The sequence below is a fragment of the Alternaria arborescens genome (genome assembly GCF_004154835.1).
Source record: "Alternaria arborescens strain FERA 675 chromosome Unknown contig_12, whole genome shotgun sequence".
Taxonomy (NCBI): Eukaryota; Fungi; Ascomycota; class Dothideomycetes; order Pleosporales; family Pleosporaceae; genus Alternaria; species Alternaria arborescens.
This window is the reverse complement of record NW_021167867.1, coordinates 1-24,217: the sequence shown is the minus strand read 5'-3', so window position 1 is coordinate 24,217 and position 24,217 is coordinate 1. Positions and strand designations below refer to the sequence as shown.

Here is a 24,217-nt window from a genome sequence, read left to right as displayed (position 1 = left end):
ACCCGCAATCGCCTACCATGTCGACAACTGAGGAGACGCCCATCAAGCAAGAGCCCGTCGAGGCGGCTCCTGCGCAAGAAGCCCAAGAAGCCCAAGAGAGCTCACTCGAACAAGCTCAGGCCGACGGCAGCGGTCCACCAGGAAATGGCTCTGCCTTGGCTGAACCCGAGTTCAAGGTTGAGGTCAAGCTTGCCGACTTGCAGGCGGACCCTAACAACCCGCTGTACTCCGTCAAGTCGTTCGAGGAGCTAAATCTGTAAGGCACACGCTCTCACAAACCGGCCGAGCTAATGAGAACAGCTCCCAGGAACTTCTGAAGGGCATTCGCAACATGAACTTCAGCAAGCCTTCCAAAGTTCAGGAGAAAGCTTTGCCTCTGCTCCTGATGGAGCCGCCTACCAACATGATCGCCCAGTCGCAGTCGGGAACTGGCAAGACCGCCGCCTTCTCACTCAACATCCTCTCCCGTGTCGACTTGTCCAACCCTCGGCCGCAAGCGTTGGCGCTCGCGCCTAGTCGAGAACTCGCTCGCCAAATTCTCGGAGTCATTACACACATGGGTCAATTTATGGAAGGCCTCACGACTATGGCTGCTATTCCCGACCCCTCACGAAGGGGACAACAATTCGACGCCCAAATTCTCGTTGGCACTCCCGGCACTGTTCAGGATATGCTGAGGCGGCGTCTCATCAACAAAGAGAGCATCAAGATTTTGGTCTTGGATGAGGCCGACAACATGCTGGACCAGCAGGGCATGGGCGAGCAATGTACTCGTGTCAAATCACTTCTGAACAAGGACATTCAGACAGTCCTCTTCTCCGCCACCTTCCCGCCCAATGTCATCGGTTTCGCTAAGCGCTTCGCACCGAATGCGAACACGCTTACTTTAGCTCACGAAGAGTTGACCATTGAGGGTATCAAGCAACTTTACATCGATATTGACAAGGACAACGACAAGTACGCCACATTGCTCAAGTTCTATGGTCTGATGACACAAGCATCTTCCATCATTTTCGTCAGGACCCGAAGGACGGCTGAGGAGCTCGAGCAGCGCATGGTCGCTGAAGGCCATAAGGTCGCACAATTGAGTGGTGCACTCGAAGGTGCTGACCGTGATCGCGTTATCGACCAGTTCCGCTCCGGAGAGGCCAAGGTGCTCATCACCACCAACGTCCTTGCTCGTGGTATCGACGTGCAGTCCGTCACCATGGTCATCAACTACGTAAGTTGTATTCAAGGAAGACGTATCTAAGACATGCTAACATTCTACTAGGACGTTCCAACCATGGCAAACGGAAGGGATGCAGACCCCGAGACATACCTCCACCGTATTGGTCGTACCGGTCGTTTCGGACGTGTCGGTGTCGCCCTCACCTTTGTCCACGACAAGGACAGCTGGTCGCAACTGAACTTCATCGCAAACTATTTCAAGACCGATCTACACCCTATCGACACATCGGACTGGGACGCTGTCGAGGATATGATTCAAAAGATCATCAAGTCATCGCGAGCGGGCAAGACCACGGAGGAGATGACGAAGGCGATCACTGGATAGAAACATTGGACTATCTAAGTAAGAGCAGGATGTCTCCAAGGCGTCTAGAACATCGTTCGTAGATGATCAATTGGGGGAAACCAGGCTTCTGGACGATAGCAAGCATATGGCAGAGGCAACAACGCAGCCGTTGACCTCTCTGAAAAGATAGAAGAACCACGTACGATGGAAATGAATCAAAGATACCCAAGCTTAGCAACAAGATAAACTAAGTCTTTCTCTTCGTTATCATCTCGATTCCTCAACTCTCAAACGCCCCCGGCGCCGTAACCACTATGATGATGAGCGAACTGGCTATCAGCGCGCCCGCTATCGCACTAACTATAATAATGCTCCCCCTTGATGCAGGAAATTTGCCCCGTATAACATAATGCTGGGCCTCAAAGTACCGATGGAAACCTATCAAAAGCATCAAGATGGAAATACCAATAAAGGTTGCGCCGAGCGGCTTTCCCAAGTGCCGCAGTTTGGCTTGTGGAGAGGACGTGTGGGATGCATCTGGGGAGTTTGATAGGGATGTGTTTAGGCGGAAGAGTTGCGTTATTGCTATGCCGATGCTGGCGAAAGAAAGGGAGGTTCGGAGCCAGGCTAAGAAAGTGCGTTCTGTCGAGTATTGTTAGTACCGGCATCCTTACGCTTCTATGTAGGTGGAGAGAATGGAGAGATATGCTTACCCAAGGCCAAATGGTCTCTCGCAACACTACCCTTGTTGTCCAGTTCCACGCTGCCGTACTTTTCCCAGAACCCGCTCCACCAACCCTTTTCCCGTCGTTCTACCGCTGCCGCTTCTCTCTCTGCGCTTCTTGCGCGCTCCGTGGTGGTATGACCTTTTGATCGTCTCTGGTCGGTCGCTGGTTGCAAGTTACCTGCCGTGCCTTCTTGTCGTGCACCATGTTCTGTAACCGCGTATTCTTGAGGTATGGAAGATGCGCCATTCGGATCTTGAGATGGGTTTGCGGCTTTCGTGGTGGAGGAGTGGTCGCGCGCACGCATATCAGGCGATATGGATTTGTAGTCCTGGTTGTTGTGGGATTGCGAGCTTGTGACTATGGGAGAGGTTTCGTCGGCGCTGAGCGTTCGCGGTGACATGGTGTCGCTGCGGTCGGTACCGCGTTTACGGGGTCCGCTTATGTCTGCCATGCTTCCCTGCTCTTTTCTGAACTGTGTACTAGTATCTGTGCGATGTTTGTATTATTCCGGTGAACCCGTATAGACGAAGTCCTGGGTATTGTTACGGTAGGGTCAAGTGAATGGTGTAGGAGACGTCATTCCGCACCGAGGTGGACTCGGGCGAGTATCGGTCGCACGCGATGAGCCGGTCCCCGCGGGGGTGATCATGGTCGTCTGCGTACATGTCGCATATCTATGCATGATGCACTTAACCCTTGAATGCTTGCAGATACTCTGGATCAGGCATGTTAGAGCTCAAGATGGACGTAGCGTGATCGTGCTTGAAAGTCACGCAAGACCCGCATTCGCGACCAGCCTATAGAAACGAAGCGTGTTCCGCAGCCCACATAATTGAAGCTAAGCTTTTTGGAACAGTCTGGATACTGCGCATCATACTGCTTTATTCTTGGATGAAGGGAAGGTGCAAACTGTTGTAGTGCAGACTTTCATATTCCAATTCAAGGATGTTGCTGGTATACCTAGGAATCTCTTGCCAGCAAGCCTTCTATACCTCTGATACATGACTATTTCGTACATGCAGCGCTCATGATAACAACAATGTAGCAGTAGTGTGTCCCTCTCAACGCCGCCCCAAGACCGCCAAAGGAAGCAGCTTGCAAATAAATTGTACATCGCCTCCAGTCCTCTTACTCGTTGTAGTGGTACACCTGGGATAAAAGTTAGCAAGCAGTACCGAGAAAGCATGCTGAAGAATGACTTACAAGGTAGTTTGGCAATCCGAAACTTTCCCAGTTCAATCGGTTCGCCATCTTGGCGAAACCCTCAGTCTCGATGAGGTGGTAGAAGGCGAAGGGCGGGAACATGGCGCCGTCTCGGTGTACCTCTGCCTTGACAAGCAGAGTGGCACCACCTACACCATCGAGCTTGATCTTGGCCTTGGGGTCCGCAGACGTATCGTGCATCTTAGCCATGAGGCTGCGGTAGGTAGCCATCTCGGCATAACCTTCCAACAGAATATCATCTTTGCCCATCTTAGAAGCAAGATCCTTTGCTGTGGGACTGTCGATCCAGTTGTTGAAATCGTATTCCCGAATATCCATAGCCTTCTTTTCTTCGTTGTAGTATCGCTGGAAGCAGTTGGGGACAATGATGGGCACGTCGTAGTCGGCGAGATCTTGGATCAGGGTAGGCGGGGTCTCGACGATGTCGGCATCCATCCACAGAACCCACGAGGTTGTGGGGCCCAGGGTTGTGAAGAGGAGCGAGTTGCGCGCCTTGGCCATAGCCGCCCGTCGTGCCTTCTGATTCTCCATCTTGTGACGCTCGGACTCGCTTTGCGACTGGAGTGGGGACTCGGTGTCCTGACGGAGGATAGTGATGGCGGAGAAGCGGTTCTTCTTGGATCCTGTCTGTGTCTTGGTGACTTGTGCCTGCAACGCAGCGTATGCGGCATTGCCCTCCTTTGTCTTTGGTATTATGAAGCCCAGAGAGATGAGGTTATGTGGGTAGCTGAGCTTGAGGAGGTTGTCCCAGTACTCCTGGTAGAACTTTGCCAGCGGTGTGAGGATGAGGACCGTCTCTTCGTTCTCGATTGGCGTGCGCGTGTTGGTCACATTGTTCATGTAGTAGTGCACGACGGGCGGCGCGGCCTGTGGAGCGTTCGCTTTGGACTTGCGGAACGGTAGCGATGGTGGAGAGAGTGGGTTGGAGGCTACCTCGCCCCCTCCTTTTCTGGTGATTGACGGCACATCGGTGCCAGAGAAGAAGAAAACGAAGAAGCCAATGCAGAGGATGCCGGCAAGGATTATGGTAATGGGATTCGAGCGTCGAAACGAGCGTGACATTGTGGGTGGACGACTAGGAAGGAAGGCGAACCGCGGCTGCCAGGATGGTAGGGGCCTATGAAGGGCGCATCAGAAGAAACAAGGGCAGATGGTGGTGAGGTTGCGGGCGTGGTTCGGCGCAAGGAGGTGTGCGAGACGTGGCCTGGCCGGCGCACCAAAAAGCGTCAGCGGCGTATACGGACACGAAGGCGGGTCTCGGGCGTCCTTTTGGCTCCCAGCGGGTATCGACACGGCTGCTTCGACAGGCTCAATGCGTGGGCTAGCAGGTGACAGGAGTGCTTCAAATGTTACTACGGCCAATGTCGCGAGATGCGGCTCTCTGCTTACGTACTCATCTCCTCTCCAGCGCCTGCAGGCATGTCTGCTAGTGCCATCTGCTAGCCTTCGGTCGTGCGTCATGACCATCTGCACATCTTCAACCCCATCTCCACCCTTCACTATGGTCAATTGAGCCTCGACAAATGCTTCTACTGGTCGCCCGACAATGGCCAGTCCTGAGGCGTGCCGCTGCCGCCACTCGCACTCTGCGCTTTTCATCCAGCACATCTAATACATGGAGAGGCTCCAAACCTCTTCCCTTTACATCTCCATCACAACCTCATGTATCTCCATCACCATTGCATTTCCTGCACTGCGGCACAATCGTGCCAAGGTCCCTTGAGAGTCAAGTAAGAGCATCAAGTCGATTTGTTGATACACCCTAACAACCTCCCAGCCACATGAATTCATAGACCATATCAAAGCTTTCAATCCTGGAGTAGCACGCCAAAAGACCTTCTGTGTCTTCCTCGTCACGCCTTCTTATGCGCAACACTTACTCGACGATGACTTCCTCCATGAAGCTCTCAAGAAAATATACTACAACACGAGCTACGAAAAAGATTTCCGTGTAGATGCCTTGTGTGCCGTCGTAGACAAGCTTCCCATCCGTAGATTCAAGCACGGAGACCGAGACGAAGAGCTATCGCGACGTGCCACCGAGCCACCTACTGCTGGAACTGGGCTCGAGGGAATGACTTACGTATTGCTTACGCCTGCTGACTCTGTGTCATCCCAGAGTCTTTCGCCGTCAGACAAAGGTGCCATCGATTTCATATTTGCGCAACATGTCTTCAACGACACCACCTATCAAGATACACTACGATTACCTCTCTCGAATACTGTTTTTCAGACGGGCATGCCATCGACTATGATCCTCTCGACTTGGAAGAATTTCGGTGAGGGTCAAGGGTTGATTCTGGAGTCCAAGAGGAACGTTTCCCATCACGGCATCCGTCTGATTGAGCAAGTAGGACATCGTGCAACACTCCCTCCCGTTCTCAACGTACCCCTGATCCCGCTAACAATGCCGCGCTTGGTTGAAGGGTGCATGGGAAACATCATCCGCGGGATTATTGGGCCGGAAGGTAAAGCTATGCAGGCCTCCTCGGAACTTGAAAATGTCGTTCCTCGTTTTTTCAGATCGCGGGGACAGCCAGCGCAAGCAACAGTGGCTTGGGCACTCGTGATCCCCAGAGAACTGAGAACCGTCATTGCTGCTAGAACAGATGAGCTCCTCTCTAGCTTGCCAATGGAAAGCGAAGATACGCTCTCTAAACAGGAAGATTCGTGGGAACGTTTGTGGCGCAGCAATCCACCTCTATGGAATACCCTCGTGTCCAAGGCGATTACAGAAGGAGCACGTCTCCATCGGGTCTTGAGTGGCGGAGGCGGATGGGGAAAGAAAGCTGGTCTATTGTCACTGGATCCCGTTCCGGCCAATGAAGCTGCCGAGCCATCAAAGCGCGACGATCTTCCTAACACAATCAATGATCCGGAAGATTTTGAGTCGACCCTTACGCCAGTGGTACGAGACGGAGACTCGATACAATTTTTTATCTCGCCAAAATCAGACCTTGAAAAGATAGCTCAGGAGACTAATACCCGCAGGCTTGCAAGTGTTGTTCCCAAACGTCATTGGGGTTGGGAGCTAGGCACTATCCCTAGCACTATTGACTCAGTTCCTGGAGAGTCCTGGCAACACCGTCCACGCCCAACAAAGAAAATACATGTCCACCATGGCTTTGGTGCGCTGACCGAAGGGCCGATGACACTCACGCGGCACTCCCACGTCAATAGCGACAAGGACGTCACAGTCAATGTTACTACGATCGACGTTCCCTTCTCCCGCCTCTCCGCGTCAACCTACACACGTACAAAAGTGGATGCTGGGATAAAGTATACTAAGAAAGAGGGGATTCAGAAGAAGGACGTAGGTGAGCCTGTCATTGACTAGCTTCTCCTTCTAATGTATTCTGATAATTCAAGTAGCCGTTCCATAAGTCAAATATACTGAAATCTGAGCCGTCCGTCAATCCGCCATACTCAGCTAACAGTCGGCCAACTATGCATATAGCCAGTTTATTCTCATCTCATCAGAAGCGTGACTTCCAACATACTTCAATTCCCCAAACTCTCTTCAGTAGGCGCAGGTTGTCCACCACCGTTACTGTCAGTAGGCAATCACGATCACCTCCAAGACTAGCTGTCTCAGAATTAGTTCGCAAACTCAAGATAGAAGGACATGCTACCACCGGTCGACTCAGGGTCCGAACAGCGAAAGCCATAATGCGGAGGTTTGAGAAGTCCTTCGATAAAAACAAGATGAAACACAGGGAGATCATGATAACGATTCGACGTCGGCATGTTCGGTTAACGATTATGAGGTTCAGGGCTATCATGGTTGAAGCAGCAAACCTGGTGGAAGAGGCTAATTTTGTCTTGGGAAACAACTATCATACGCCCGTAAGGAGGATCTCCTCCAAGAAGAGAGGAAAATCAGAAAGACAAAGCCTTGCAGGAAGTGCCTCGAAGAGAGAAGAGACGAAGGCTGGGAAGGCTCCGGGGCCCGAACCAAAACTCAGAAAAGAGATCAAGGCCGAGAAAGAAAAGAAGGTTCGGCCAGTGTCATCTAAGACTACCGGAGTACCTATCCGCAGATTCCTTTCCTTGGGCACGACTATATCCATTGAGATCAACAGGAGAGTTCAATCTGGAGTTCTAGAAGTCTCCCGCCTGACCGAGGAAGCCAGAGCCGTCTTGGCCGCCATTCAGCAGTACAGACCGAAGATTCGCAGAATGCCTGTCTCAAAACTGGCAACGCCGCAAGCTCTGAACCAGACGCTGGGTTACGCAATCCGAGAAATTTTACATCTGACAGAGGAAGCAAGGACCATCATGGCTACCATTCAACAGCGTAAACGACAGAGTTCTTGGCGCTTCATACGACGATGGGGCCGTGATGCTGATCTGATGCCTATCGGTCCTGGCACCTCGCCCGTGGATTTATTGGCGTATGCGCGCAGAAACTCCCGCACATGGCAGCTAGGTATCCAACATCTTAAAAAGGAGGTCAACATGATCAAAACTCGGATCCGTCAGCGTAAGCGCGCACACCGCAAATCTGTCACCAGCTTGCCACGAATCACAAAAGAAGAGCGGCTGCGCGTGCGACGGGTAAGGCATGCCGTGATCAACGTCGTCCAGTACCCATCGCGCAGCTGGGTTGTGCGGAAAAAACCAGTTAGTGGGGAGACTAGCAAGGCTAAGTTGTTGAGGCTGCGGCAGAAGGTTTCAGAGAAGAAGAGTAAGAAAGAGGGGCTTGCACTGACAGTGGAGCAGTGGCTTACAGGCGGTGGTAGTTATGGTGGATGATGGTGATGGCAACGGTGAAAGGGAGAGCAGAATGGAGAAGAGAAGTGGTCCTGACTTGCTGTACGAGACGGCAGACGATCAGGAGAGTAGAAGTCTGAGGGATGGAAGGAGGCGGGTGTGAGGATGTGGTGTACGGATTGGAAGAAGAATGCAGGCGCAATTACGCAAGCCAATGAGCATGCTGTTTGAGAGGCAAAGGTAGCATGGCGGTAGCAAGCTGGAGGCACGCATATCTTTACGTCTGTACTGACGAGCATGCAGAGCCCGTCTCGTCTTGCTTCAACTTATCCCTCACATGCTCAATACATATAAATAATGGAGCGCACTACTACCTACCCTTTCTCTTCTACTTTACATCACCTTCTTCTTTTCATATAAAAAAAGACGCAGAAGACGAAGAGATGTTGGTGTCGGTTCGAAAAGTGGCATTGATACGCCTTATGTCGGTGTTCGTGCAGAGTCTCGAAACAAAACCTGGATGATTATATGGCTGAGCAGTCGCAAAACAGTCTTACAAGGTTCCATGGAAGTTTTCGTCGCTCCTAACCGTATCCGAGAAACTCCGGCCCTAAAACGATGTCGGTTTCTCCGGTTTGCACAAGACGGTTACATCTTTTCCAAAATTGCCATTCCTTAGGTTGATGAAATCTCAAGGCCTTTCTTGTATGGTCATTTGTGGATGGAAATCGGAGCTGCTATACATTGAGATTTCGAATACACAGGACTCAAGAACTCGTTGGCTCCGTGTCCATGGCTAGCAGCGAGCTTTACACGAGTGTCATCTTGAAACTGTAGTACTTCGACTTGGCGCTTGGGTCGATACATAGACCCCGTCTATGTCTTCTCGGTCCATTTTCCTACAATCATTCCTGCTGCAGATCTTCCACAAAAAAATTCGTCGTTCTCATGGATTCGAAAAAGCCTGGGCATATATTCATGTCCCACGGCCTGATAGGTTCCACATTCAAGGATGTACCCTTTGCGGTTAATAAAACCACAAACACTGGCGACTGAGGACATCTCCGCACAACTACCTGAGTTTTGAAAGAACGACTGTATGCTTGAAAGATCTAAACCATAGCCATACCTCGCTTCATGAACTATAAAAGTCCTCCTACTCTCTCCAAGTTCCTTGCTTCACGCTACCTTTTAATATTCTTCCTAAAAGTAGTATTCAAAGAAACTATGGCAGAGAGTCCAGAAACGCGGAAAAATGTTACTGCCTTTCTCTTTCTTCCTCAAAATTTCACCACCTCCTTCTATACGAAAAAACTCCTAGCAGAAAGCCATGACCAAAGATTGTCCAACCACAACGTATGTGGTCTCCCGTACAGACTCGCAAAACATGCCAGCAATCTCGTCATATACAGAATAGCTTCTTCATATCGTAATAGTCGCACATCATGGCTACGGGGTGCTGCTCATCTCTGTCCTGTCAAAAAAAAATTAAGAAGAAGGAGAAGAATGTCTGAGAAGCTTTGCTGCACTTGGGAAGTTGAAACTGAAAATCTTATGACGTGAGGATAGACGAGTGTGCTCCAAAAGGTCCGGCGAGCATACCTATGTCGTGAGAAACCAGCCGGATTGATGTATAAATTCTGGAGTGGGAGACTGCTTCTTCTTCTCTCTTCGACATCATGATCCCTGGTTCTTTTCTGTTTACCAAAAGATAACAACGCTGATCACATGGCGTGCGGAGGGGCATCAAAACACGCAAACAAACCTCGTAATTTCCGTGCGACGAAGTCGCTCTCCTGCATTTCAAATTGTCAATGACCACAAACTATGTGCGAATCGAAAGTCAACAACGATCAAGATGGTGACCATGTCTTCTCCATCCCGCCTAGCAGTACTATTCGTACTACCAAAAACATCGTCTTCCAGGATATATGGATCCTTGCCAGGACAAAAGAAAAGTCATGTTCGCTTTCGAGGACACACGCATCTGAACTCCTCCTCACCGCATCTTGAATGTCACCATCTACGCCCGAGACTGGAAGCCTGAAAGCTATGAGATCGACGACGGACGGTAGAGGGAACATCAGTCTTGGGTCCACTCCGAAGTAATGCGTAGTACTTCAATCCCGCTGAAAGCCTTTTGAAAGCCTGCTGTGATGATTTAGGATGTAACAACAGCTGTCTGATCTCCAAAACACTGCTTTGGAACGAAATTGAGTGGCAAGAACACATAAACACCCACGTTTGACACCCTTGGAGATAGCACACGTCGATGTGCTAGTGGTGTTGAGATGCTCAGGCATTTTGTCCTGGGTCGTAGTCGGACTCCATTGAAGTGACGGAATCCACATGGTGATTCGTACACAGCATCAATAAAGGTAGTCACAGAAACAAACAAAAAAACAGAAGAAAAACATGAAGAAGAGAAAGATCAAGAATTAGGTACCCTCATTCATCTCCCATGCATAGTTCCACCACCTATAATAAGCCTGTAACCCTCATCCAGCGCCAATCGATCCAAAAGATTTGCTATTCATGCATGCAATAGCCACACCCAGCTTTTGCCCTGTAAACTCCGAGGCTCATGAACACGAGAAGAACAAAAAACATGGTGGGGATATATCGTTGGACGTTGATTCGCATAGAACACACAATCCTCCAACGCAAGGACCGAAGCAACCATGGTGTTGCTACGGCACCTCTAGCATAGCTATGCTGGGAAAGGGTTGTGTGAAATGCGAACGTGATATCGGGAATGGTCGAGATCGACAGAAAGACGGAACACCATCAAGCAGCGATCAAACCACTCTATAATTCGACCTTGCTCGCCGTGAAGTCCCAGAGCATCTTGACAAGGGAATCGGGTAGAGTATAGAGGTCGACATGGAACTCGCCGTCTGTTCAATCTGTTAGCACAATCCCTTGCATGTTAGTGTCGAAGACTGCAAACGTACTCTCAACGTCGTTCTTGGTGTACGTCTCGCTAGTCTTGTTGTCGTGTACCAGGGTGACGACGTGTAGAAGATCATCCTCGCCCAGCTTCTGCAGACCATCGGCAAGCTTCTCCATGTCCACGTTCTTGTCCCTTCGGTTCTTCTTCTTGGCCTGGTCCTTGTTGCGCATTCCGTTTGCTTCGGCGGGGCCGGACTCTGCGAGGAGGGCGAGTAGCTCGGGCTTGGGGTTACGGAAAGTCTACAATCAAGAGGGTTAGCGTTTTCTCGGGTAGGGAAAGGTAAACTTGTATGGTTGTTGTGGGACATACGACTTGGTGCTTGGCCTCGTAGCGTTCTGCCTGGAAGTTTAGGTCGTGGTCGAGCGTGTGGTCGCCGCCCTTGCCAATGGCGGTCAGGACGATGGTCATGTCGAATTCACCCCAACCCTTCTCGTCGATGCGGAACGGCGGCTTCTTGATGACTTTTCGACTTGTTAGTAAGACGTCTCACAAACGGCGCATTATGCGGCGCGCTCACTGTGCTTGTTCTTCTCGAATGAAGGATGCAGATTGTAAACAGCCTTCTCGAAGACGTTAGGCATGACCTCGTTGCCCTGGTCATCTAGCAGCCAGATCTCTATGCTCCATGATCGCATGGGGTAGCCCTCAACGGGCGAAGGCTCCGCGCTGTGGGTGCGTATTAGCGACTGATGGCATGTAGACGCGTGGTCTGGACAGGCGCATGCGATTGCGCGCGAAGTGTACGTACATGGGCTTCTGGTGGGTGACGAGCTTGACCCATCGCTTGACCTGCGCGAATGTTACTATCTCTGCGATGGCTTTGGGCGTATCTCTAGGTTGCAACTTACGTCAGGCATCTTGTTTGATATGCGCCGCGAGGACGGACTACTGCGCAGGTAATTTGTTTTGGCTGGCGGGAAAAATATGCAGTAGAGGTATGTTGAGGGAGTTCAAGTTGGGCGCGATCTTGGGGGTCTGCTTCTTGCGACAAAGAGTGTGCGCGTGTGGTGAAGGGCAAAGGTCTGGAGATGCGCGGTGGCTGGTCTTGGGTCGCGAGCTCTGATTTGGCGAGTTAACTGAGAGAGATGGTCGCGGGGCGGCGGAGACGGAGACTAATTGCTTTGGTCTTGGCGCAAACCATCAAGCTCTTTGAAAGCTGCACGAGCACGGAAGCCTGCCTGACAGGGCTAGCCACTTCTGCTCTACACCATGTGAGAGACACGATACACCGCCCGACGCAATTGTTTGTATCACTCGTGAGGCTGTGCGCAGCAGACGGCCAAACTTGCAATCACGACACCAATGCCATCACTACCGAACTTTATCAACTGCCATAGTCTTGCATGGGGGGGATGCCGTTGACTACAGTAGTCGGGCCATTTAGTTACTATCTAGTTATGTGCAGGGTGTGGGTAATTTCTTCTGCCACCGTGATACCACCATATGATACCGTCCCAAACCATCCTTCACTGTTCATGCAATCCATCTTCTTTTCATATCTCATCCTATCGTCCAACTCGCTATTATCCTACCCATCTACTGCTCCGACTTGCCGAAAAGCGCCTCGTTCTCCTGCTGGGCCTTGATGAAAGCCTCCTTGAACTGGTTGGCGTCTGCAAAATATAGTTAGTGTCCTGCTGCCTAGTCAAAGCCATCTCTCAGCACTTACTCTCGCTGTTGGCGAAACGGATAGCCAGAGTCTGAGCCTCGGGCTCGCCTTCGCTAACATCGGCGGCGGCGTTCCAAACCCAGCTGCGGTCGCTGCCTACGTTGGGCGACAGCTTCATGTCGGGGACAACTATGCACTTCTCAGTATTCACTCTCATATCCATGTTTCATGCATCATACCGTAGTGGTTGGCGCAGACCTTGAGTGTCTTGTCTCGTCGCATGACAAGACGGGTCTTGCCGTTCTCCTTGTGCTTCAATAACCGGACATCACCAGTGCCACGCTCCTTCCACTCCCGCGACTCCCTGTCGAACTTGAACAACTTGGCGCGCATCTTGAAAACTTGCTCCTCGAGCTCCTCGTTGGTCTTGGTGTCGACCTTCTCGGTGAGGTGGACAACGGGCTGGAAATCGACATCGGGCTCCTCGTTCTCGGGGTCTTCGTCCTGTCGCTGTGTTAGTATTCCCTAGAGAGTGTCTGGTGGTATTCGTACATCGCCCTTGGGCTTCGAGGCACCTGATGGCTCGTTGGCGTCGTCTTCCTCGTCCTTCTTGACCTTTGCGGGGCCGCCACCAAACATGGAGAAGACGTTGTCCTTCACTGCGGCTGCTGCCTCTGTCGCCTTCTCGGTGATGGGCTTGTCATCCTTGCTCTCGGTGGTAGTGGTAGTCTCAGGCTTGTCGGCAGCCTTGTCTGTTGTGACCTTTGCGGTCTCGTCCTGGACAAGAGTCGCCGCAGGGTTGGCGACCTGCTCGGCGGCGGGGTCGGGCTTGGCTGCTTCAGACATTTTCGACTATTGATGAGTGGTATATGGGTCTGCGTGTGATAAGAAGAGGAGTGTACTTGGGGGTGAAGGGTGTGTTGTTTGTGGATTCTTGTGTCAACACCCTGCCTGTAAATTGAGGAAGTGGGATGCCCCTCCAGAATGCGCCTTACCCGGTTGGGCCCAGGGACGTGCGTGATATCCCTGCCCAACGCGCCGTCACAATTGACACATGGTGCACCATGCCATATTTGCGTCCAGTCTTCATGCCAGCTACTCACATGATAACAAGATACATGTCACGCGTGTACAATTGCCATAAAAACCGGGCAAAGGTTTGTGCCAGCCTACAAGCTGCTGTAGACCCACTATGGTATATGATGAATTTGACAAGCCTATAACTCCTAGTCATCCCAGTATCCCAATCAAATCCCATGGGTATAACTCTGCACCTTCATGTTTGCCTTCGAGTCCTACATACGCCGCTGCTTAAACAAAAGAAAACAGTACAGGAAGCGAAATAAATCCTCCACTGCGTGCCGTCTCCTTTATGCCCCTCCTCGCACCTTTGCACAAGCCCAGCTCTGCTTCTCACCATCTCCCCTGGCAGATAGACCTGCTGCCATTTCCATCTTGCACCTGACGCGAAGAGCATTCATCCTAGCCTTCTTCATCGCTGAAGACGTCCGCACTGGCGCGGTTATATCTCGTAGTCCCATCCATGTAGCTTCTGGGATCTGTCTTGCCCGTCGCGTCTTCATCTCCAGTCGGTTCTTAGTTTCTTGAAGCTGTTTCGAGGCGTAAGCATCTAAGCCAGCCATGTATACTTGCACTGCTTGTGCTGCTGTAGCTGAGACGTTTAGAAGGGCGATCTGTGTATCGAACATGTTCATTTTGGCGGTGTCGAGAAGTTGATCCAGTGCGGTCTTGTTATGTCCCAGCATTACTTCAAAGGACTGCCGCAGGAGAGGCTTTGAGTGGGTAGCAATACTGACGTTGAATTTGTCGAAGCGGTATTGCTGTTCCAGATCGACAATGTACTCGCCAGTGATGGTTCGGTTGTAGCGTGCTGGAACCTCTTCTGACTGGTGGGAAACATGAATCTGGAGCTGAGGCTTCTTCCGGCTCGAGCTGAACGTTTTTGAAGGACGCAGAATGAATTGATGATCCCCAGTGGTCTGGATCTCAAAGCCCCCAACTTGGTCGCTTTTCGCCTTTGGCTTTCGGTGAGGTCGCTTCTGCTGAGGGGGGACAATGGTGAGCCCTCCTTGAAATGCTGTCGGAGTTGAAGTGGGAGATGACAATGGAGAATGAACCACGCTTGGAGACACTGCCGCTATGGGTGTGATTGTGGACATAATGCTCTGTGCCTCAGACACGGCTGGTGATACCGACTGAATCTGCGAGACTTTCTGGTAGAGCATAGGGAGGTAGGCTGTACGCTGAAGCAGTGCAGGAACAAGGACGAATAGAACAATGGCAGATGCCAGCCACCTGGCCCAGTGTAGATGCGGACCAATATTCTTCATACGGGCATGGGTCTTCTCGCCGAGCCACGACTTACGGGCAGTCAAAGCCTTTGTGTGTTGGGCCGTCGCTAGATGAGGACTAATCAGTGCGAGGTGGCGGTTAAGCTGGGATGGCTCAAGTTGATCGAATTGGTGGATGTCAAGAGGCAGCACTTCCTTCAGCTCGTAGTCAGTGTTTGGGTTCTCCCGACCTTCTACGCATACTCGCAATGACGTGTTCTTGTCAGCAGAGGACCCGGCCCCGAATGGGTTAGTCTCAGCAAGTTCGATGTATGGAATTGCTTCGCGATCAAATACTTTCTTAACAGATGCAAAATCTTGCTTGTCAGCAGTGTGGTCAAGGACGCTTGGGTGACATATGATGACAAGGTCTGGTTGATCTTGAGAGCGAGCAGAGGCGCCAGAACCGAACACCAGGTAGCGACCATCTTCGGTGAGCACGCGAATGTGGCCAGCATTGTAGACCAACATGTCGGCACAACGGTCAGTGTGTGGGACTGGAGCGTATGGCTCGACCTGACCGCGGACCATGACCGTCTTCGAAGCGTCAGGGTAGGCAGCGAGTGCCGCGCCGATCTTGGACGTGATGGTGCCTTCCGCCCACTTCCCACTGCCAACGTAAAGTATTCGGTACGTGTCGGGGGTGGTAAGGGGTCGTTGAGACAAGGCTGCTTTGACTGACAGTCTGATCTCTTTGCAACCATAACGTTCGAACACGGGTGGGAGCTCGTCTGTGTAACCCGCTGAGCTCTTTATGACACTGCTTCCATGAGTTACATCGGCGTTACTTGTGGCTCGCTCGTGGAGTATGAAATGCCTTGGGCTCATGCTCCCACTCAGGTACGGGGGCACCTCTGTCAGACTAGAGTCCTCGCCGGACAGTATGGGATGTACTTGGGCGGGGTGCTCGTGGTGCTCCGCCTGCGAGGAGTATGTGCTATCTTGCAAGCCTCGCTCGACGGTATCATACTCGCCGTCGTCATCACTGTAGTCGTCGGACGTGTCATCCGGGGTAGGACCGTCGGTGGACGCGATGGACTCAGTGTGTGCTTCGTCGTCGGACATGTCAATGATGCCGTCGCCGAGCAGATCATAGCTGCTGTCATCGAGAGTGCTGCCCGCCTCTTCTGGCTGCCGACGTTGCGTCGACCTCATCATGAGTGTTTCAAGATCGAGCCTAGTAAGTGAGCGATCAACTTGAACCGGAGGGAACTCTAGATCTTGAGACTGAATAGGCTCGCTGGAAGACATGTCAGCTCGTGTTCATGCAATGCTTAGTGAGTGCGCAGAGGTTCAGAGAGGTTCGAGTGTGGTGAAGGAGGGGAGGCGGAGTGGCCAAGGGTGAGGTGGTTGTGGTGGGCACCAGGTGGACGCTGCCTAACTAGCTGCGGGCGAAGCGCGTATGGGGGCCTTCGGGAGGAGTGGAGACCACGCGGGGCAGATAACAGCACATACCAAGCTGGGCACTGTTGCTAATACAACAACAACTGTTGGACTGTTGTCAGTGAATGTGAGTGCGAGTGAATGATCAAACAAGTGCAAGTTGTGGTGACGACAGGGTGCTGATGGACGGTAGGGCTTAGGTGCTTAGGTGGGATGCCAATGGGGGTATACCCCGCAGGCCATGTTGTAAGCGATAAGATACGGAACATGGTTCACATGCGCATACAATAAAGTGGGCGATCCCCGACTGCGGGCGATCACGGACTCACGTACAGCGTAGTGTCTGATTCACAGCAGCCGAAACAATGTTAGTGTTTTCGACTTGTTCGTATTCGTTTTCGTGTGCTGTGTCTGCCAATGTGCAGCCAGTTGGCGCTTCTACGACGCCCCCATAGTCCTGATACTCTAGTGAAGGGCTGCCCAGCCCGTATGCAATGCCAACACCTGACGCCTTACTCGAAAAAGGAGTACATGATAACGCTCCCGCAAAATGATAGCACGAAGCTGATATAATACCACGCGAGAAGAGATCATGGTCCATCTGGTCCGGGCGACGCCCAACCACCGGCAACTTCCACCCACTCTGTAAGACAGGACCCTTCTTTGCCTTCCACGTCGACAATGTCCGTGTCGCATCTGCAGCGACAGCCGACGCCATTCTCTTTGACGGGGTCGTATTGTGCCCAGTACTTGTCTTCTTCCAGTCGCTCCTTCTCGTCGAGTGTTGTCTTCTCTAGGTATGGCTCGCGTGCGAGCTGCCGGGCGGGGGCATTGGCGGGACAATGCTGAATCGTGGTATGCCGGTATCCGAAGTCGCGGAAGTAGTGAATATCCTCAGGACCAAGTAGTGCTCCAACGGCCAGCGAGTGGATAGGCGCGTCTCCCCACCTCTCCATCCAGAAGCCGCCGCTACGATCCATCAACTCGAAGAAGTCGTTGTATTCCTTGCTTCGGAACCAGTTGAGATTGGCGATTTCGAAGTTGCTCCAGAAATGACACATGTTGTATGATTCGCCTTCCATGTTCTCGGGATGGATGTCCGGCATGGCTTCTGTGCCAAACTCGGTATCCATGATATCCTGGGGAAAGAAGTTCTTCTTCTTAGGCTCTGTCTTGAGTTCCTCGTCCTTCTTCTCTGGCTTCTCCACAAACATTTCCCACATGCCTTTCGAAGTCAGGTTATTATTCCGCTTGTATGCTGATGCATATCTCCAGATGTTGGGCACGGTCTCCCTCAGTTCCTTCACTGCAATGGTAAACCCGTACGTCTTCTTGTTTCGAATCATGTGGATAAATGGATCGTATGTGATGTCGCAGAAGAACTTGATTTCGGGTTCGAGACGCCAGTACCACTCATACTTGGCGAGTAGTTCGTGTTTGTAGAATTGGCTGCCAATGTTAGTACAAGTCAGAACCACTTGTGCTTGAAAACGTACCCTGAGTAGAACCTGCACATGTGATGGTAGCTCTCCATGCCACCGTACATAATGGCCCTGTCACCCTGCTTGGCGATTCCCTCCTTGTAAACCTCTGGGTCTACCCAGTCGGGGAAGCCCCATTGCTCTGGGGGTATCTTTCCAAACTCCACCGAACCACTGACGTGGCTTAAAACAGTCTCTCTGAACGTCTCGTTGAAATCTCCGTCGTTGAGGAAGACGTATGGGTAGTGGAACCACCGGTTGAAGTGTCTCTCGAGCGACTTGACCGACTGTATGACACCGTCTAGCTCCTTGTTTCTCGCCAGGACTACGATTGCGGCGTTTGCTCGGGGTCCGTTGACCTGTGGCTCGAGACAGCCTACTGCGAATGGCTTATCGTACTTTTCGCTTATCCGTCTGCGCGATGTTAGTTGCTGGCTCCATTTTGTGGTGGACAAATTTCTCTTACCTTATTGATGGTGGACCGCCGGCTGGCATGTTCATAATGCCCTGCGAGTCTGGCGATTTCACGAACAGGATTATAATTATTATTATAACGAGACATGGAAACAGGAGCACCAGGCCCAGAGGTATTGAGACGGAGGAGCTCCCCTTCAGTCGTATCCTACGTCGAAAGAATGATAGTCGTGACGACGTCTTTTCATTGCGGCGCGGTAGGTCGTCAAATGTGTCCATCTTATCTTTCGAGGTTGGTAGCCTCTTGGTCATATCTTGGAGGAAGCCCATAGTGGCGCCCTGGTGATGGCAACTCCTGAAATGTGTTCCCTGCCAATGGCAGTCCTTCCCTTCTATGTCCCAGTCGCGAGCGATGCGAAGTAACTTCGGGGGCGTTTAAGAGAGTGGTAGATGAGTGCGACGGTTGTGGACGAGGAAAGGGCGACGTGTTCAAGCCAGGGAGCTTGATCGATAACGAGCGTGTGGGTCGTGACTCCAGATGGGCGTACGACAATGGTGGACGGTTGGTGATTGGCGCGACAGACTCAAGGTTGTAACCCTGACGGAGTGAAAGGAGGGAAAAGGGTCGTTGAATGTAAATTATTAGCGGCCGACGATTGCGTATGCGTTTCGAGATCTGCTAGTTGACATGTTCCCTGTTGGCGGTGACGCGCCAAGCACTTTAGCACAGACGCTGATAGCAGGTGCAGCGGACCAATACATTCTGGGAATGGACCTTCACACGCCAATTCAGCTCAGAGGCTTGACAAGGTGAATCAACTCTGAGATGGAGAACGTAGATTGAAAGTATACCCCAAGAATCTCCACAGCCAAGACGTTGAAGGAGCCGCACGGAAAGTTACCGCTAAGCGATCGACACGACGTTCAGCCAGGCGCCCAATCTAGACCTTACGCGCATGTCGTATCGGCATCCCTTGCATTACAATCACCATGAGTAACTTCAAAGCAAAGGATCTGCATTTCGGTGAGCGGGTTCGCTCCAGCGCTGTAATATCTGCTAACTTGTTACAGACAATTCACAGCCAGCGTTCTTGCAACGCCTGCGTGGCCAGCTCACCAGTGGGGACACAGCTCGTCATGAACATCCCATCGCCAGGAACAAGAGGATGAAGAAAGACGATGACGAGGATGATGCACCTACTTATGTCATGGAAGAGACAAACCAGTCACTAAGCAAAGAGGAGTATGATGCGCTTGTCTCTGGCAAAGATGGTAAAGAGGAGGAAGAGACTGCCACCGATGAGGTTGGCGAGAAGAAAGACAACGATTCTAAATCACAATCAAAGGACAAAATTGCCGAAGTTGGTGCGAATGCAAAGAAGCGCAAGGCGGCGAAGATCATCAGTGAAGACCAGAGCGAGAGCAAGGGGGAAGAAGAGACAGCTGTGAAAAAGCCGGATGCTAAACCTGCGAAGAAGCCCAAGAAGAAGGCCAAAGCTGTCAAGCTTACATTTGGCGAAGATGAAGGTTGAAGACAGTCGAATTGTCCAGCTTGGATTGTGCAGTTTATGATCCGACCGTTCGCAGATAGCGACATGTACCCAGTCTAAACACGAGGCGCGAGCAACAGGGGAAAAGTTCCCCTTTATGTCTCCAGCGCTTCGCTTCCATGGATACAGAAATTGGTCGTAGACGAAGAACGACAGTGGCGCGATGCAAATAACATGGAACAGAAGTGCGACGTTTAGCTATGTCGTGTGTAGAATGAGTGTTCATGCAGGGTGGGAGATTGTATGGAGGTATGAGATGTCAAGTACGACGGCCACGGATTGCTACCTGTGCAGGATGGAAGGAGCCACGAGTAGGCATGCCTACTACTAAAGTTGGCATCACGATATCAATCACAATAGTACATGAACAGCTTCCAGTAGTCTGGAACCCCATCAACTAGCGTCATGCAGCTATGTAACCATGGCCTATCATGTTGCTCCTTCGTGGTTAAGAGGCACGATCCCAAGATGCTCATTCCGGTTCCGATCGGAACAGGGGTCCAAGTGCTCGGGACTCCGCAACTAATGTCGAAGTCTCCTGCATGCGTCTGCCCTTGTTCGTCTTCAAACTTCTGCCATTAAAATGGCGAAGCTGTCGCTCGAGGTAATTCACACAATTACCAATCCCATTACATTTCTCATTCGATCTTCAGGACTTTGACAAACACATCGAGAATCTGCGCACCCAGCTACTGTTTCTCAATGAGACGCTCGATGCGACGGATCACAATGCGCCGGACTGGCTCTCTGCGGACCTTCTATCGCTGCGAAACAAGTCAGGCAGATTGCAGGACGACATGAAGAGATTCAGAGATCAGCTTGAGGACGAAGGTCTGGCTGAGAAGAAGAAGGTTTGCTATGCCACGTGCGGTCGAAATGCCGACCTAACACGCGACAGGTCAAGACTTCAAACAAACGCCTAAGTATCGAAGGCGCGAAGCGTCCCGCAGAAACACCGAGTGCGCAAACCCCGACCCCCAGCGCCCACGCTATATCTCCTCTCGTAGACCAATCACCGACACCACGCGCAAAGCGAACGAAGATCGAAGACACATATGTTGTTCAACATGTCGATGTCACAGAGGAGGTCAACCGGCGGCTGCAAGAGAACCGCTTACGACGCTTGATGCAGACCCCGAGTACGGCGCAGAAGCGAAAGTTCGATTCATACGAGGAGGAGCCCAGGTCAGAAGGGCCGGCCGGCACAGACGAGGAAGGTTCCAGAGGTGGATACAGTGCGAGTGAGCAGGAGAGAACCCCAACCAAACGGCTGAGGAGTAGTGGAACTTTTGAAGGGCTGGGCAAAAGGAAGGAGGATGAGCCAGCGAGAGAACAGGACCCACGATTCGAAGACAGAGTTGATGTAAAGAGGCGGAAATTTCACCGGTAACAAAGCATATATTTAGGGAGGCGCATGTTGTATGATATTGGTCGTGCATGAATGGTTAGGACAAGGAAAATGGCGGAATAGGCACTGAACTCGGACGGCCGCGCATTTTTAGGCGCACTTGCACTATACACAGATATAATGCGTATCTCTTATGTACTGGACATGGCCTGCGTCTACTTGGAGTTCTCCGCAGCACCTCCGCTTCGAAGAGGAAGTTGCAGCCGAGGCGGGAGCTAACCGCCGTCTTTGCATCATTGAACTTTTTGACATCGTGCTCACTGAACTGCCCTACCATCACCACTTCCACACATCTGCCTGACCTGCAACACTTGCGCAAATACTTTCCGACTGACGCGTTGCATCTGAACTTGACTGCACAACCACAAACTCCAAGATGGCGACTCCAACCCCCATACAAAATATGCCCATCCCACCAGAAGAACGCCTAGCCCTCGAACAACAAGCCCGCTACCAGCGCATAACACGCAACCTAGCCATTGGCGGCCTTGTTCTATGTCCAATAATAGCCGCCATGCCGCCCCGAAAACTAGACCTCTACACATTCTCCCTAGGAATCGGTTTCTACCTCTCAGCCGACCACCTCATAACCCTACGTACGGGTCGTGGCCTCGTACAAAACCTCAGTCCGATGCGAACAATGGAATTACCGACCGAACGCGCCAAAGAGATGCAGAAGATATTGCAGGAGGAGAGGGAGAAGAGTAGAAAGAGTCTGGAGCGGAAGGAGGGGCAAGAGAAGAGTATACTGGGGAAGCTGTGGATGGGTGATGAGGAGGAAGGATGGAAAGAGAGGAGACTCGAGGAAGAGAAGAAGGCAATTGAGGAGGGGAAGAGTTATGGTGATATGATTTTTGAACAGATCTGGGAGGTTTGGAATTGGGATAAGAAAGGAAAGGGCGCTGATGGGAAGAAGGAGTGAATGAACATCCGGGCCTCGGGAGCCAGTTTTGTTTGTATAATATGGATGTAAGATACCGTGGAACATCACGTTCATGACGCCACGACTTGAATGCCCCAATGGAGACGGAAGAGCAAGGAGTTTGGAAGTTCATTGTCTCGGCTCTAAACAGCAATCCGTGGATACTCGCTGATGTCAAATCTCCATGTGCGCTCCGGCCCTGCGAATATCTTGTAAGACAATGTATGCGCGACGTGACTGACTGAAAGAACATGGTCTGCATTGACGAGTGTCTTCAAAATGTCGCAACTGATGGTTTCTACCGTAGGCATGGCAAATAAACTCTGCTCTCACATGATATCGAGAGCGTGCTCGTTTCATCTTGGCACTGGCTTACATGCATTACGTGCATTGGAGCGATGTTTGCCTAGCGGTCATGTCATATACGTAGGTATCCGTCTATTCGCCCTGTCCAGCACCACCGTCTACGCTCACCGAACCCTCTAACTCTGTCTGTCTCAGCTCAGGCCAACGGAAGGACGAAACAGTATTATATTTGGCCATCGTTTAGGCAGCCTCCCATCTCTTGTGTAACATCTTTCGCATACCAGCAGACCATAGATTGCGGTTGACCGTTCGCGCTTTACTCAATATTGTGAACCTACTAGGATCAAGCGAGCACATAACAGAATGTCTCAGATAAGCACGCCGCTCAGTCGCTCAGCCGTTGATCCGTTCTCTCCATCGTTGAATCAGGATCAACAACTCTCACAAGCCGACTTCGAAGAATTGTTCGGAACAGCTGGTTCAGCACAGCCTGTCTTCTCGTCAAACGACAGCGACATATTTGATGAGCTCGGCTTTACATACGAAGAAGACTGTATTGTACCTGGTGATCCACCAAACCCCTCCGCGATATCGACGCCCAATTTTTCCGACTACGACTTCGGCCTGAACGCTCCAGTGTACCCGACCCCTGGGCCAAACTCACCACATCCGTACCCACTAGAGCTGCAACCAGTTCATCCAGCGATAATTGATCAGCAAGACTACAATCACCGTCCCCGGCCTACACGATCTCAAACGAATAATGCCTACAACTATCCAGCACAGACACCACAATGCTACGGTCATCGTCGTCGATCGTTGAGTACTAGCGATGCAAATCGAATCGCTGCAAGTAATAGCATCAACAACCCAACTTTCATTCGCCTTCAAGCACCACGCGCGAGATCAGGTACACCAGAGGACAGGAGAAGGAATGGTCTATACTACCGGCATGGAAGGAGTGCAAGTCAAGGTCCCGCGCAAGGAGACAGACCAACGAATCCGACAAGTACACCATACCATATCTACAGTGACTCGTTGGTAGGTGGCCTGTTGCCAACACCCATTGGCACACCACTAAACCAGTTGGCCGATGTTGAAGAATTGAATTACCGCGCTGGCACAACGATTCATACAATCCACTCGGAAGGCCCGGTGTTTCGACACATGAGACGCCCTGAAAAAATGGCACGAAGCAGGCGCATCATTGAGATTGGCGCTCTCGTCGTTTCCAATCGCTCCAAACTGGACCCTAGACTTGAGCCGCCTAGTCCGACCGCAGATCGCGCGCGAATATTGGAGAAACTGGGTGATATCGAAGAACATCTTAGGAATAAGGAAGGTAAAGAAGCACTCCCGGCGTGTATGACGATTCGCGTTACGCTGTCAAGGAACATGGACGCTGAGGATGTGGATGTGGATGTAGCGGACAATACAGTAGGAGTCTGTTCAGAAGCGCCCGGCAAGGAGCGCATGGAAACGCGATGTGATACGTACAACGATCATGACGATAACGAGATCATGGAAATGTTCAGCGTTCCCATCGTACAGTAGTACGGTGAGGTACTGTACGGTGATACGACGTACGTAAGCCGTACGTAGGAGACCTCTCATCGGTCCGTACAGTATCCGTAGGGGGTGAAGTTTTGGGAGCCGTAG

The 24,217-nt window shown here is 51.5% G+C and overlaps 13 protein-coding genes across 13 annotated transcripts; 7 read left to right on the top strand and 6 right to left on the bottom strand.

Moving 5' to 3' along the window:
• Positions 1–17: 17 nt before the first annotated feature.
• AA0111_g5786 (ATP-dependent RNA helicase) lies at positions 18–1,555 on the top strand (the record flags this gene model as incomplete). Its single annotated transcript, XM_028651936.1, has 3 exons — positions 18–256; positions 301–1,222; positions 1,274–1,555. 3 exons carry the CDS (start codon positions 18–20, stop codon positions 1,553–1,555), a joined length of 1,443 nt encoding a protein of 480 aa, XP_028506567.1.
• A 241-nt stretch (positions 1,556–1,796) lies between these two features.
• On the bottom strand, positions 1,797–2,644 carry AA0111_g5785 (hypothetical protein; the record flags this gene model as incomplete). The annotated part of the gene is made up of 2 exons (XM_028651935.1): positions 1,797–2,158; positions 2,230–2,644. 2 exons carry the CDS (start codon positions 2,642–2,644, stop codon positions 1,797–1,799), a joined length of 777 nt encoding a protein of 258 aa, XP_028506570.1.
• Positions 2,645–3,372: 728 nt separating this feature from the next.
• On the bottom strand, positions 3,373–4,530 carry AA0111_g5784 (Mannan polymerase complexes subunit; the record flags this gene model as incomplete). Its single annotated transcript, XM_028651934.1, has 2 exons — positions 3,373–3,393; positions 3,448–4,530. 2 exons carry the CDS (start codon positions 4,528–4,530, stop codon positions 3,373–3,375), a joined length of 1,104 nt encoding a protein of 367 aa, XP_028506569.1.
• Positions 4,531–4,991: 461 nt separating this feature from the next.
• AA0111_g5783 (hypothetical protein) lies at positions 4,992–6,805 on the top strand (the record flags this gene model as incomplete). Its single annotated transcript, XM_028651933.1, has 2 exons — positions 4,992–5,198; positions 5,246–6,805. The coding sequence occupies 2 exons, from the start codon at positions 4,992–4,994 to the stop codon at positions 6,803–6,805; spliced, it is 1,767 nt and encodes a 588-aa protein (XP_028506564.1).
• A 332-nt stretch (positions 6,806–7,137) lies between these two features.
• On the top strand, positions 7,138–8,223 carry AA0111_g5782 (hypothetical protein; the record flags this gene model as incomplete). The annotated part of the gene is made up of 1 exon (XM_028651932.1): positions 7,138–8,223. The coding sequence occupies one exon, from the start codon at positions 7,138–7,140 to the stop codon at positions 8,221–8,223; it is 1,086 nt and encodes a 361-aa protein (XP_028506563.1).
• A 2,766-nt stretch (positions 8,224–10,989) lies between these two features.
• Positions 10,990–11,991, bottom strand: AA0111_g5781 (hypothetical protein; the record flags this gene model as incomplete). Its single annotated transcript, XM_028651931.1, has 6 exons — positions 10,990–11,078; positions 11,136–11,373; positions 11,444–11,595; positions 11,652–11,800; positions 11,883–11,923; positions 11,983–11,991. 6 exons carry the CDS (start codon positions 11,989–11,991, stop codon positions 10,990–10,992), a joined length of 678 nt encoding a protein of 225 aa, XP_028506566.1.
• Positions 11,992–12,670: 679 nt separating this feature from the next.
• On the bottom strand, positions 12,671–13,589 carry AA0111_g5780 (hypothetical protein; the record flags this gene model as incomplete). Its single annotated transcript, XM_028651930.1, has 4 exons — positions 12,671–12,747; positions 12,804–12,932; positions 12,983–13,247; positions 13,296–13,589. The coding sequence occupies 4 exons, from the start codon at positions 13,587–13,589 to the stop codon at positions 12,671–12,673; spliced, it is 765 nt and encodes a 254-aa protein (XP_028506565.1).
• A 524-nt stretch (positions 13,590–14,113) lies between these two features.
• AA0111_g5779 (hypothetical protein) lies at positions 14,114–16,345 on the bottom strand (the record flags this gene model as incomplete). Its single annotated transcript, XM_028651928.1, has 1 exon — positions 14,114–16,345. The coding sequence occupies one exon, from the start codon at positions 16,343–16,345 to the stop codon at positions 14,114–14,116; it is 2,232 nt and encodes a 743-aa protein (XP_028506305.1).
• Positions 16,346–17,067: 722 nt separating this feature from the next.
• AA0111_g5778 (O-glycoside alpha-1,2-mannosyltransferase 4) lies at positions 17,068–18,702 on the bottom strand (the record flags this gene model as incomplete). Its single annotated transcript, XM_028651927.1, has 3 exons — positions 17,068–17,926; positions 17,974–18,372; positions 18,425–18,702. 3 exons carry the CDS (start codon positions 18,700–18,702, stop codon positions 17,068–17,070), a joined length of 1,536 nt encoding a protein of 511 aa, XP_028506306.1.
• Positions 18,703–19,362: 660 nt separating this feature from the next.
• On the top strand, positions 19,363–19,904 carry AA0111_g5777 (hypothetical protein; the record flags this gene model as incomplete). The annotated part of the gene is made up of 2 exons (XM_028651926.1): positions 19,363–19,396; positions 19,444–19,904. The coding sequence occupies 2 exons, from the start codon at positions 19,363–19,365 to the stop codon at positions 19,902–19,904; spliced, it is 495 nt and encodes a 164-aa protein (XP_028506301.1).
• Positions 19,905–20,505: 601 nt separating this feature from the next.
• AA0111_g5776 (hypothetical protein) lies at positions 20,506–21,312 on the top strand (the record flags this gene model as incomplete). The annotated part of the gene is made up of 3 exons (XM_028651925.1): positions 20,506–20,526; positions 20,576–20,773; positions 20,821–21,312. 3 exons carry the CDS (start codon positions 20,506–20,508, stop codon positions 21,310–21,312), a joined length of 711 nt encoding a protein of 236 aa, XP_028506302.1.
• A 394-nt stretch (positions 21,313–21,706) lies between these two features.
• Positions 21,707–22,252, top strand: AA0111_g5775 (hypothetical protein; the record flags this gene model as incomplete). The annotated part of the gene is made up of 1 exon (XM_028651924.1): positions 21,707–22,252. One exon carries the CDS (start codon positions 21,707–21,709, stop codon positions 22,250–22,252), a length of 546 nt encoding a protein of 181 aa, XP_028506303.1.
• A 669-nt stretch (positions 22,253–22,921) lies between these two features.
• AA0111_g5774 (hypothetical protein) lies at positions 22,922–24,112 on the top strand (the record flags this gene model as incomplete). Its single annotated transcript, XM_028651923.1, has 1 exon — positions 22,922–24,112. One exon carries the CDS (start codon positions 22,922–22,924, stop codon positions 24,110–24,112), a length of 1,191 nt encoding a protein of 396 aa, XP_028506304.1.
• Between the last annotated feature and the right edge of the window lie 105 nt (positions 24,113–24,217).